This window comes from Parasteatoda tepidariorum, chromosome X1 (assembly GCF_043381705.1).
Source record: "Parasteatoda tepidariorum isolate YZ-2023 chromosome X1, CAS_Ptep_4.0, whole genome shotgun sequence".
NCBI lineage: Eukaryota > Metazoa > Arthropoda > Arachnida > Araneae > Theridiidae > Parasteatoda > Parasteatoda tepidariorum.
In genome coordinates, this window is record NC_092214.1 from 29,181,274 (window position 1) to 29,194,994 (window position 13,721).

General features: G+C 35.3%; 1 protein-coding gene across 3 annotated transcripts in view; it reads right to left on the reverse strand.

The window, feature by feature from the left end:
* The window catches only part of LOC107446650 (proton channel OtopLc), a 36,858-nt gene that overhangs the window by 20,230 nt on the left and 2,907 nt on the right, over positions 1-13,721 (reverse strand). The window contains exon 1 of one of the 3 annotated variants that reach the window (XM_043043960.2): positions 6,315-6,479. The exons of 1 other annotated variant lie outside the window; for it this stretch is intronic. In XM_043043960.2, the coding sequence (XP_042899894.1) occupies positions 6,315-6,359 (45 nt within the window). In that variant the 5' untranslated portion in view covers positions 6,360-6,479. Of the gene's footprint in view, positions 1-3,410; positions 3,430-6,314; positions 6,480-13,721 lie in introns of those variants that run through there. One more of the 3 variants, XM_071187405.1, reaches the window with a different exon arrangement.

A 13,721-nucleotide genomic window follows, 5' to 3' on the forward strand; every position in this document is an offset into this window, starting at 1 on the left:
CCTCCATGCTTTGAGTTGAATTCAGGGATTGGTTGAGTTGATGATGATGAAGAGGCGAAATAACAAGAAGATAAAAAAAAAGGGAACACATAACTTTTTCTATGCTTAGTTTGTAGTTATCGAAGAATTCAAAATAAAAATTTGGTGGTTCCAACACTTTTGGAGAGACGCACACCCGTCAGAGGAAAACTCTTAACGGAAGGCTCTTTTCCCTAGGCTATCAGGGAGGCAAACACCAGTAACATTTAAAATGTGTTGTATTTACGAGCATGTAAGATTAGTAGGTTGAGGACTAGAACCATTTGGTTAAACCCAAATAGAACACTAAATTTTTAAAAAGGTTTTGGTGCTGGTCATAGCTTGAGGAGACTGTGAGCGGAGATTGGGAACATCCCGATTGAGGCCCGCAATGCTTGTCTATAAGGATCGATTTTTTTGGCACTTAAAGAGGAGGTGGCTTACAGAGTCTGGAGGATGACAGTCCTCACACAAAGAGGAGTCCATGAGTCTGATCTTGTTCCAAATTAAATTTAATCGAATTGTATTCTTTCGGTGACGTGAGATTAAAATATCGTATTTTCGGTTAGGGAGTTGGTTGAGAGAAATTTTATTAACTAGGTGAGAAATGGGGAATCGTTTGTGGTATTTCGAGTTCATCCAGGAGTTATTGAGTTCGTGGTTTGAGTCTCAATGTGATGAATATGAAAAGTCTTCGAGCGAGATAAAAGAAATGGCTTGAGGTGCATTGGTGGCTTGTTCAGCCAGTCTGTCCACGGATTCGTCGGGAGGGATGCCGACGTGAGCAGGTATCCAAGCAATCGTTAAAGATTTCACGGGGCACTTGCTGAAATAATATTTTTTTGTAAGAGGAGGATGCTATGAAAGGATTTATGGGTAGCTGAGATGAGAGCAGTGATTGTGGATTTACCTTCCAATAAAACTAAGTAATCGAGATTCTCAGTAGTGAATTTTGTAATTTCTAACCGAATAGCTAAATGTTCACATGCCGACCGGCTGTATAGGGGGCACGGAACTGTCCTTGCATCAGAAAGGTTCTGGGTTCGAATCCCGGGCAAGGCATGGATGTTTCTTTCTCTCTATCTGTGTTCTATGTCTTTTCTCCCTTGTGTGTGACTGTGTGAAAGTGACCCGCCCTATAAACGGGTTGTGGTAGTGTGACGTGGGTTACGCTGCTCCACCGCCGTCTCTTCGCCACAGGTGCCCACTGGGTAACGAAAAGACAGTTAGCAGTTCTGGCACCTTCTGTGGCCAATGGTGGCCGCCATTAAAAAAAAATTATTGCTACATATGTCTTCCCTTGCAGAATGGTTTTGCCTTTCCGCAGACGTTCTGTAGAGTGGAGGTGGTGGGTTCGAATCCTACCGTAAAACGGAAACATTTTTGTTATGTCTATATCTAACTTGTTCTATCTGTTCTTCAAATTGATAAAGGTTTATAAGCTGTAACTGAAATGACCACACAAGCCTGTACATGCAATTGTTACAATAAATAAATAAACGCTTGCAAACCCTTGACAAATAGAGGAACGGATAGCACAAATACAAAAGCAGCAAAAGCTATATCCAGGGTTATAGTTGGATTCGAACCCGAGAGCAGATAGATACGTACTATGATGGTTATGTAGGTAGGTAATATAAAGAATAGGGAGGTACTTTATTTACGCCGCACTAGAGCTGAACAATGAGCTATTGGTGTCGGTCTGGGAAACAACATCCCTGAGAATATGACATGCCATGACGGTTTTTGATCCTCTGCAGAAGGGAAGGCTCCCTCACTTTGGTAGCTCGACAATCTGCGCGAGAAGTCGAGCACTGTTTGAATGAACATGGTGGAAAGGGTTCGGTGAAACGATGATCAATACCGCTCAACTTCGATCCCTACTCATCTGATCAAAGTGGTCACCCACCCGCTAACTGACAGTGATGCTTAACTTCGGTGTTTTACTGGGAGCCGTGTCTTCACGATGAGTCTACTACGGGACGAGAGTATGAAGGACAGGGATGCTCTTTGGTCATAGGGGCCTCAATGTGAGTGCACGTTACAAAGCGTTTGTTCAGATTAGATTAGATTGGACGTGCTACGAACTTCATGCTATGTAATTACAGTTCTATATTGCCGGTGTAAAGTTTGGTTTGGTTGGTTACGTCACACTAAAACTTCCCTAGCGATCTGGGATTTATCCATAATGATGATCCGAAGAAAATACTGGAGCATGTGCATACAACATTACCAAAATTTAAACTGAAAGGTAGATGGCAGTAGTCATCATCTGGTCCCTGCACCACGTTTCCAAACCACCCAGTCATGCGTGGACCGGCTCCGAAATAACCGATTCCGAACTACCGCAGCTGAAGAGTTTCCAATTCACAAACATATTATCGCAAAAGGTGGAAATATATCAGACACCCAGTCTTCAGCTCGGGGAATCAAATCCTTGGCACAAGTCGTGGTCGGCGAAAATTCTCACCATTACAGCTACTGTAAAGGCCGAACTATATAAAAACTTGCTTTGAATTGATTGATAGATAGGAAAAATGAAGAGACGAAAGACAATTCGACATGAAGGTTAAAAAGATATCCAAACTTTCGCTGTAGCGAAGTTAGTTAATGTGTAAAAGGTTAGTGAGAGGCAAAACTTGGAAAAACTTACAGCGTACAAGTTGGCAAGAAAAGTATTCGATTTTTGTTACAGCTAAGGCCCACCGAGTGCATGCGATACACTACTCGTAAATTTGTTCTCGAAAATCAGTGGAATCGAAAGTCTTGTGATCAGTCGCTTGATGAGTATAATAGGTACAATTTTCTTCCCATTCAGATCTGTGTCTCAATTGTGGAAGTGCCCTCCGAATGAGTGGTGCTGCCATCAATTCCGGGCTTTTGAGCTAAGTCGCACTTTCACTCTAGCTGAGCTCTCTTGTCAAACGAAAGGCACTACTTTCTGACTTAGTAGGGACCGAGGGTGTGCGGTATTGGTCCTCGTTAAACTGTTCTACCGTAAAGTGCTCGACTTCGCGTGCAGGTCGTCGGGTTACCGAAGCGGGGGTGCCATCCCCTCTGCAGAGGATCAAAATTGTGATGGCATGTCTTCGGATCATCCTCAGGGGTGTTTCCCAGACCGTCGCCAAGCCCATCTTGCAACTCTAGTGCGACGTAAATTAACTACAACAACAACAACAACTTTCTGACTTAATTTGCAAGGCCAATGGCTGGAGAGCTTGGCTTGTCAAAATTTCATTAGAAACGACATGTCATAACAAAATGAGTTTGTTACTTTTCATATAGAAATATGTGAAAACTACTTTGATTGTTAATATGTAATTGGGGGCAATAATTTATCGTTTTTTCTATCTAAAATCTAAGAATTAAATAATTAAATAGCAGTCTCTTACTTTTTTTTCTTAAATAAAATGACATGTTCCCGAAAGGGAATGTTTGGAGCTTTTAATGGGTTATTAGTCCACTAAAAAAGAAAGAAGTTTTATTTACAAGCTTTTACATAGTTTCTATGATATAAAAATATATTTATGTTTAAAAAAATATGTTTAATTATTTGAGAAACCTACTTGATAATTTTGCTATTTTAGTTTCCAAAATCTTTCGAAATCCTAGCATTAATTTATTTCTGCTTTTTAGTTCACTTCAATTTAAATTCTAAAATACTTTTGTAAGGCATGAAATTTAGAAAACAATGAATAAACACGTGCTACTCTCATAACATATCAGTTTATCGAACTAAAGTTTGACTTGCGATGGCATAAATAAATAAAAATGAAGGTTAAAACGCAGAATAGTTAATGAATTTGTTCACGCTCACTTTATGATTCATTCTTTTAGAATTATGAATAACTCAATATGACATCAAATTGTTCTTGATTTTTCACAGTGATGCAATAAACGTTAGAAGGCCTCCTTAAAACAACGGCGTAGCTAGCGTGGGGCAAGAAAGGATATGTGTCCCCGGGGGCAGCCTTAAAGGGTGTCAAATTTATGAAAAATAATTAAAAATGAATTCTAGAGTAAAATGCTTTTTTCTATGAAATATTCTCAGTTTCACTTCTTAATTGTGGGCCCCATAACTTCCTCAAATATTTATTCAATTTACCTAAAAATTAAACAGAATCTGCACCCATTTAAATAGGGCGCATAAACTGAGCTTGTCCCCTGAAGCTGCAAACCCTAGCTATGCCTCTGATAGAAAACCCTGTTTCAAAAAATTACTTATTCGTTAAAAAAAAAACATGATATAGCTTGCATTTTTGTCAAGCAAACATTTAAAAATACTTTTTACATATTTTTTAAAAGTTTTTAAAATTTTTTTAAAATTTTTATAATAATTTTTTAAATAATATTTAGATTTATTTCAGTCGAGCATTTTTGCCTGTAAAAAAATTCTATTCAAATTTGATTCGCTATTCAATAAGCAATAAAAAAAGTTATTAGTGAACATCTGAATTTTATACCGCTAAATCTAATCAGGAAATACCGATATCTCATGATATATCACGATATTTAATTAATTTATCGTATTTTTATATAGCTCAATGTTTTCATAACCCAAATGAAATTTATCACTACTCGAGATATTATCATAATCGACAATCATTACCGTTAATACACATGATATTTTTGCATTCGATATATATTACTGTCGATAATGATAGCGATATTATTGCATTCGAGGTATAATAAAGTAAATGTGCTAACACACTGAACACTGGTGACATGTTTTTTTAATCGTTTTTGATTGTGATCGCGATGTATCCGTTGTCGATAATTAGCAAATCATGGTATTTACGATATAGCGTGATAATTCATATTAAAAATCATCGTGATATTTAAAAAAAATCGATATTTCACTACATATCAGTACATAGTTCAGTTTCATTTATCATTCTATCTATTTCAGACTTTTTTTACGGGTTTTGAGAATTTCTTTTAATGGTAGTAAATCACCGATAATGCTAATAAAAATTTTTTTTTCTAATATAGAGTGATTTAGTTTTTAGCTGTCTGTTACGGAGGAATTTTCAAATATTAAATACTTCTTGAAAAATATAATTTGTAATGGTGGTCACAAATATATTGAAGTATCTATGTCGTCATTATTTTTTTTTTAATTTTTAAGGTACGTCGGAACCTTATAATACATCGGTATAGAACAGCATTTCGTATGTTCCGCGGAACCCCAAGGTTCCGTGATAGGATCACTGGGATTCCAATAGTAAGGACTTTTTTCCGTATCTTATTTAATATTTTGGTTATTTATCTAAATATTTTCTAAGTAAAATGATAATGAAAAAAGAAATAACTAAATTAAAGAAAAAATATTTTTTTCATTAACAAGCTATGGGATAAATTTAGAAAATAATATGCAATTATAGAAGTTTCCAATAGCATTTCTTATCGAACTTTCCAATTAAAAATACAATAACAAAATTCAAAAATAAAGAATTAGGTTTCTCTGATACCTATAAACATTTTTCAACATTTATAACAGTTTTTAAAAAAAAAATTCTTAATTCGACTTATTTTATTCATTTTAATCATAAGTATACGTTAAAAACTAATTCAGATACCATATAGAATGTTGTTATTTAAACTATCTGACATTTGTCATAATTTTGAGAATATTACTGATAAACCGATGAAAATATTTTGTTTTTCAGATTTTCGGTCTTCATATTTCAAAATAATTAATGGTTTTTTTTGGTAAGTTTATTTACAGCTGCTAATGACCTTTATTAATAAAGTCGAGGTTCCACCACAAGAAGCTCGGTTATTTAGGGTGTTCCATACAATCTAAAAATATTAGTGCATAGTTGGCATCATTTTTGGTGTTGAAATAAACTAAATGCCTTTTTAAATATGGAACGGTAGTGATCGTGTGCAAAAAATTATATAAAATTGACAAAATAACAATTGTTTGAAAGAATTAGTGCGAATATATTACTAAAAATATGCTATTTTACAAAATATAAATTTTTTTACTAAAAATGTGCTATTGTGCAATACTACGAAATGTTTGTGGAATGAAACTATAAATTGATTCTAATGCACATGAAAATATGTGTTGTCACTTAATAAAAAAACAGAAATTAATAAATAAATGACTAAAACTATGACAGTGATAAAGTAAATAAAAAATATGACTACATTCATCGTAATAAGTGTTAGTGTACCTCAACATCAAAAAAGGTAACAACTATACACAAATTTTTTTAACAGTATAGCTGAAAAAAATTGAAAAATTGCGGTATAGAGGATGTAGGTAATAGTGATTTTTATTAACTTACTTGGTAGAGTTTAAGTCTCGCACCTGTGGTGAGCTTTCGATTCATTCCAGTTCTAGCTGTCTTATTCCTTTGTTTGATTTATAATCAAAATAATTTTAATTCTCATTATTAATTTTACATATTTCGTCGGATTAAATGAAATGTCACAGATCGCGAACAAAAGAAACACAATTTATGAACTTATCTCAAATGATTATCGTACGAGAATGTATTAATAACTATAAACAAACGGTAATCAAAAAGAAATACTATACTTCCATTATTTTTCAGGAAATGCATTCTATAACATTCTGAATTAAGTCATCAATTGTTTTCCTTATCTTAGAACAATACATTATTATTGCACAAACGAAATGTTGTTTAAGTATATGACAAGTTTTTTTTAACAAAACCAAAACTATTTGAAGTAAATCGATAGATCAAAAGTTTTATTTAAATGGATACCTTAGCAAAAAATAATGAAACACGCTAAAGATGATTGTGTTAAATTGTTATGTGTTAATTATGTTAAATGTATTTTGTTTATTAAACATTAATTTTAAGTACACTTAATTGAATACAGCATATTCCTGTAAAGTTAAAAAGATTAATTAAATGTTTAGAATAATTTTCTTTCCAATTTTATGTTTTTCGCATTTTCTTTTTTTTAAAATACTTCCACAATCAAAGTATTTATTTAATTTGTGACTTTTTGCGTAGTTCCATTTCGATGGTTACAACGAAAAACAATTCTGTTATATAATTTATTATTGTGTTGTACGATTCTTTAGCCCAAATTGAAACAAAAACTTCTTTTAATCAAATGATTACGCATGCAAACATGAGAATAAATTTGAGCAGTTGTTTTAAATAAAGTACAAACAAGACGAATAAGAACCCAAATTATACTTTCCAAAAATTAAACTTAATTTAAAATACTTAATTTCATAAATTTCAAATTGTCAGAATAATATAAAAATGAATAATATGATATACAGGGTGTTCCTTAATGACCACCCTTAAAATATATTTCTAGAATCCTTAGAAGATAAAAGCAGAAAAAAGTATGCACATTGAATTATGAAACGTACGCACATTGAATTAATTGGCATAACACGTTGAATGCCATGGGGATCACCGGTGACCGGCGTAGCCAAGATTATTAGATACACTTAATTCAAGTAAATTTTTAATGCTTTTATTTTTTTTTTATATTATTATCGTTACTAAATGATTTGAAGAAATTAATGCAATACATACTGAGAAAATAATTTTGGCCAGACGGGCAAGCCATGTAAAATTAGCGTGGCATTCAGCGTGTTAATATCTAAGCGATTAAGAAATGAAAGCGCTACCGCAATCTGACAGGTCACTAGAGAGACTATGGTGGGATAGATAATTTTAAAACCAGTTTGATTGTCTGATGAAACTTGGAAGTTCTTGGAATAATTACCTGCTTTCTTCAGCAATCAAACATGTCTTAAGTTTCACTTCCTTTAATAGTGACTTGTCAGATTACGATAGTTTTTTTTTCATTTTCTCATGTCTTTAAAACTAACTTGAGACTCCCAATGAGTATAATTTTGACAAGGATTCAAAAGGTAAATATTACGCCAGGTAATTATGGAACATCCCGCATATAAGCCATATGCCAAACATTGTTCTCAAGATACCTTGTGCAAAATTTAAAGCAATGGAACACCTTTATAACTTTTGGCCAAAAGTTTGGATTTTCACATATAAACATGCAGGACCGTGATGGCTCAGGGGATAGAGCGTTCCCTTTCCATTGAGGTGCACCGGATTCAAATCCCAGCGATGGCTGGTAGATATGAATTCCGCATTCGACTTGCACCGACCACATTGTTGACGTAAAATATCCTCAGTGGTAGACGCATTGTGGGTTATAGTCCCCTTGCCGTCAAGCTAAGCGTGGGAGGTTTTCGTGGTTTTCCTCTCCATGTAACGCAAATGCCGGTTAGTTCCGTCAAAGAGTCCTCCACGCAAATTTCTCCCATTGCTTGATCCACGAGTTCCCTTGTCTTCTGGATTGGGTTCAAAATTACGAAGCTACGGCGTTGATGATTAGTAGTCGTAAACCCAAAAATCGGGTCGGCTGTTCAAAGACGGTTATAAAAATATAAAATAAAATATTAACTTGCAATCTAAATGAATCTAGAAATAGACCTTAAATATGCTAATTAAACTACGCAGACACTATTTTAATACACGAAATTAGACACACAATTCTAAATAAAAATGTCTTTTTTGGAAAGACTCGGCTTAAATATTGGATTTCCTAAAAATAAAGGCCCTAGTCTGGAAAATATTGTCCTGAAAATTTAGTCACGAGAATGAATAGCATTTAATTTGAATTATTGAGTATTTCGCTCTATCTGCAAAATTATCTGTATCCGTTTTATCTGCAAAATTATAATATAGCTAATATTTTACGAAAAGGTTATATGTTTGTATTTTTCTTCATAGAAAAAGTTAATTTAGTTTCGTATACTTAGTTGCATATAAAGTTTCCAGATCCTATTATCTCATAAACCGAGAGTTGATTCATGCTTTGAATAGTTGGTAATAGTTGCAAATACAAGATTAAACTTTCTCAGCATCTGATGAAACAATGCAGTATGCACACCTGTTTCACCAATTTAAAGCAAACGGGATGTTACTACGGAAACAATTAATTCTTCCTCCGAATCATAAAGTTGCCTTGAAATTCTGTTTTGATTAAGGAAGAACAATAGTTAGATGGCAAAAGCAATTTTCAAGTATTTTCTTCGAATCATTAAAAAGTAGTCCAGTGATTGCGTTAGATATTTTTTAATGAGCAAATACTGTGTTATGCACTATTTATAAATACATTCAGAAGGGCAATTTCTTTATTTGTGAGTTAGTTCAACAATACCCTAAGTCTAAAGCTTGAAAAAGGCTAACTTCTATTTGCAAAGGCGACCAGAGTCAAACTTCAAAATAATTAATAGGAATGAACTACGGCGTAAAATAGCTAGAAATTATAATTTGATGCATGCTTTTTGACAATTAGGAATATAGCTATTAAATTAATTTTGTTTATCTACATTTGGTACCAAGATATGGATACATCTTTACCATAATGGAACAGACTCAGTTTTTAACATTTTTTTAAAATTTCTCAAGACATACCTAGAGGATTATTTTAAAAATTAAGAGGAGTTTAGGTCATGTGATTTCTCATACTTATCAATTAGGTTTAAAGCTTTCAGAGATTTGAAAGCCAGATAATAGATTACGAAAGGAAACAAATATTTTTGAACACCCTGTGCCAAAACCAGTCTAAAGTATCACGATAAAATTACCAAAATGTTTTTCTGAACTGTCATTTATTTTAGCATTTATTTTCTAATTTTAACCGTTTGATGTCTGTACCATTTACCAACTAGAATCATTGTAATCTGTTTACACTTCTATAGTTTATTTAAAATAGTGATTTATTCAAATTGTTGACTACTTAATATTTTTTCTTAATGTACTTTCTTAATGATAACAAGTGTCCCGCAATGGACTGATCGTAATGACACGGTTCCCAGTAGAACACCGAAGTCAAACATCACTGGCTGCGTTTAGTAAGCGGGTGGGTGACCAATTTGATCAGCCAGTGCAGGGAACGAGAGTGCACGGTATCACTCCTTGTTAATTTGTTGTACCTTAAAGTGCTCGACTTCACGGGCAGGTCGTCGGGTTACCAAAGCAGGCGAACCATCCCCTCTGCAGGGGATCGAAATTGCGATGGCATGTCTTCGAATTATCCTCAGCAATATTTCCCAGGCCGTCGCCAATAGTCCTCTGTGCAGCTCTAGTGCGACGTAAATAAATTACCTACCTAATTAAAACAAGGGGAACTGGGACTTGGATCATGGCCTTATATGATTAATTAAAGTGTTTTAAAGGCACTAAACACAAATGCATCAAACTATGGTGCATGTTTTATCCATAATTTAAGGGGGCAGTGGGATTTATTTACTTATTTACATACATGTGCGGATTTCTTTGTAAATACAAAGAATGGCTTAAAAGCTCTTTTCAGTTTGAAAAAGAGATCACATAATTTTGAAAAAGCCAACAAGAATATACATTGGTGTGCAAAACTTAAGCAACAAGTGGTTTTTCGGCCACAGCTCCCCAACAAAGCATAAGATAGCCATGAAATTACAGTATTGTTTGCACGTAATTCAGTAGAAAGATTATTTGTATACAAATTTTAGAAATAAAACGTAGTAGGTGATGTAAGTGTACGTAAACCTTGCGGGTCGGTGCGCGCAGGTCAAAGCTGTGATAAAAGGATGAAGAGCACCGTAGTTAAAGACATTCGCTGCAAGTGCAAGTGATTTGTTTTGTGAAACATGTCTTCAAGAAATCATTTAGACGACTTTACTCGAGGAAGAATTATTGGGAAGCTTGAGGAGGGGCGTAGTGTGACCAGTGTCGCCGAAGAGTTCGGGATCAACAAAAGTGTTGTTTCTCGTGCTTGGAATGCCTTTAAAACTACTGGTACAGCTGTTCGGAAGGTTGGTGGTGGCCGTCCAAGGAAAACAACACCAAGAGATGACCGTTACATTGTCCTCAAGGCGAAAAGAAACCATTTTCAGTCAGCGAGCGCCACATCTCAGCACCTGCGCACAGCCACAGGACGACAAGTATCAAGATTTACAGTGGCCAGACGCCTCCACAAAGGTGGCTTATTTGCTAGAAATCCTGAACGCTGCATACCTTTAAAAGTTAGCCATCGGCGGCACCGCTTAGAGTGGTGCAGAGAACACGAAACCTTGACACCTCATCAATGGAGTCGCGTCCTCTTCACAGATGAGAGTCGTTTAGTGCTACAAGCGATTCTCAACGTTAGTTGAACTGGAGAGAGGTTGGAGCTCGATTTCATCCCAATAATATCGCGGAAAGAGATCGTTACGGTGGTCCTGGAGTTGTCGTCTGGGGTGGCATTATGTTGAACGGGCGGACTGAGATCTTCGAGCGAGGTTCTGTAACTGGAGACCGCTATCGCTATGAGGTAATCCTACCCCTTGTGCGTCTGTTCCGAGGGGCCATTGGACCAGACTTCATTTTCATGGATGACAATGCCCGGCCACACAGTACTGCTAATGTTCAAGAGCTACTGGAAAGTGAAGATATCACACGAATGGATTGGCCAGCTTACTCCCCAGATCTAAATCCCATAGAGCATGTGTGGGATGCATTAGGGAGACGTCTTGCGACACGACAGTATCCTCCTGATAACACCCATCAACTGAAAGATGCGTTAAAGGAGGAATGGAGACGTTTACCTCAAGAACTCCTGGCTAGTCTGGTGCTTAACTTGGAGATACGATGCCAAGCAACAATTACAGTAAGAGGATGGCATATCCCATACTAGGGAACATCTGCCAGTTGTACTTACGCTTCTTCAGGCAATCAAGTGTAACGCCACTATATGTCAAATAAAGCCTTTTTTTGTTCCATACCCTACATTAAGCTTTATATTCATTTCTGCGCCATTATTCTTTTACCATTGTTTAGTACAAAATAATGTACATCATATTCAAATTTCATGTCAATCGGATGATTTCTTGTAGAGTTACGACAAAAAACGCACTTGTTGCTTAAGTTTTGCACACCACTGTACATTCTGTGTTATAGTAGAATTCAAATCCACATCATTTACGCTTCAGAGTGGTTAGCGGACCAGGAATGCCTCACGGTGAGGAAGTTCCCAAAGGGAGTATACACCTTTACGCGATTACCCTAGATGGTTGTGTACAAATGTTTAAAAACAACTCGCGTGTGAGGAAATTGCATTGATGTGTGCTCGCATATGTAAATTGCATGTAGTGAGAATGATTCACAAGATTTAATGCAAGTAATAATACTTAATTTATGTCAAACTGGGGATACACAATGCTCTATTTGAGGTGGTACAAGAAACATCCCTGAGGATGATCCGAAGACACGCCCTCACAACTAATCATGCAGGGGACCCTCACAAAAACCAACCTTTGTAAAAATCACCTCTGCATAGGTGACTCCCGGCTTTGGTAACCTGACGACTTGAAGTCGAGCACTTAACAATATAGCAGTTTAACGAACACCGAAACAGCATACCCTCGGTCCCTACGCAGGAGGATCAAAGTGGTCATCCTTACTGACTGTATCTAGTGATGCTTAACTTCGGTGTTCAACTGGGAACTGTGTCTTTACGATCAGTCTACGGCGGGGCGTGTTTACTAAGCTAAATAGAGATTATAAAACAGAACGTTTTTGCGTTATCTAAAATTCTACTAGTACTGTTAAAATTACTAATTTATTCCTCTTTTAATGCAAAACAGAATAATAATAAAAGCATATTTTATTGTTAATTTTACCAAAAGTCATTTTCAAAGCACAGCAGTAGGGTAAAAATTATTGTACTTTTTGGTGTTTCTATATGGCCAGAAATATAATACATTTTACCATATTCTGGTAGTTTTGACCATATTGTACGTATATATATATATATATATATATATATGGTATGCTGAGGTATGCTGGTATGCATACCATATAGCTGGTATGCTATATGGTATACTGGTGGCTGAGTGGTAGCGCTTCGCGCTCCCGTGACGCAGGTCCTGGGTTCGATCCTCGGACCGGGCAAGGTTGACTCAGTCTTTAATCCCTTCAGTGGGTCGATAAATGAGTACCAAACATGCTTGGGAACTAACACTGGGTGTTCCGCGTTCGACTGACGACCTAACCGGAACATCTGCTCCTGCACCCCAGAGCCCAAGGTCAAGAAAACTGAGATAGGCACAGTAGGCCTTGGCCCTCTATGGGCTGTCGCGCCCCTGAGTTTATATATATATATATATATATTGGGTCAAACTACCCAACCTGTGCACAAAAGAATTAATTTAAATAGATCCTTAGCATACAAATAAATATAACTCTACTAACAATAATAATAGCTTCGAAATTAAGCAAACATTTTCAAAGCGCAGGTTTCATAACATTTCAATAGAAGTTTTGGATTTTATAAAAAAATCCTAAAAAACGTCTCGTAGTTAAAAATAAATATATGATTATTAATGAATCTATTTTTCCATATAGTTTAAACAGCAATTTCAATTTTAAGTCTTTTAATAATAGCGAATGTATCTATAATATTTTTAAGCTTCTTAAAAATAACAAAATAAAAAAAACAACAGGGAAATGCCAAAAATAAACTTAAATATGACGTAAAGATTTTATTAATGAATGCATCAATAGTTATGATCAACTTAATGCAATTAAATCTATTGAAACTAAGACTTCAGGGATTAAACTTAACTTCTATAACAAACTTTTAAAATTTTTGAAATCTGATAAAATAAAGCGTAATTTAAAATAAGATATCTCAAACTTTTTAAACCT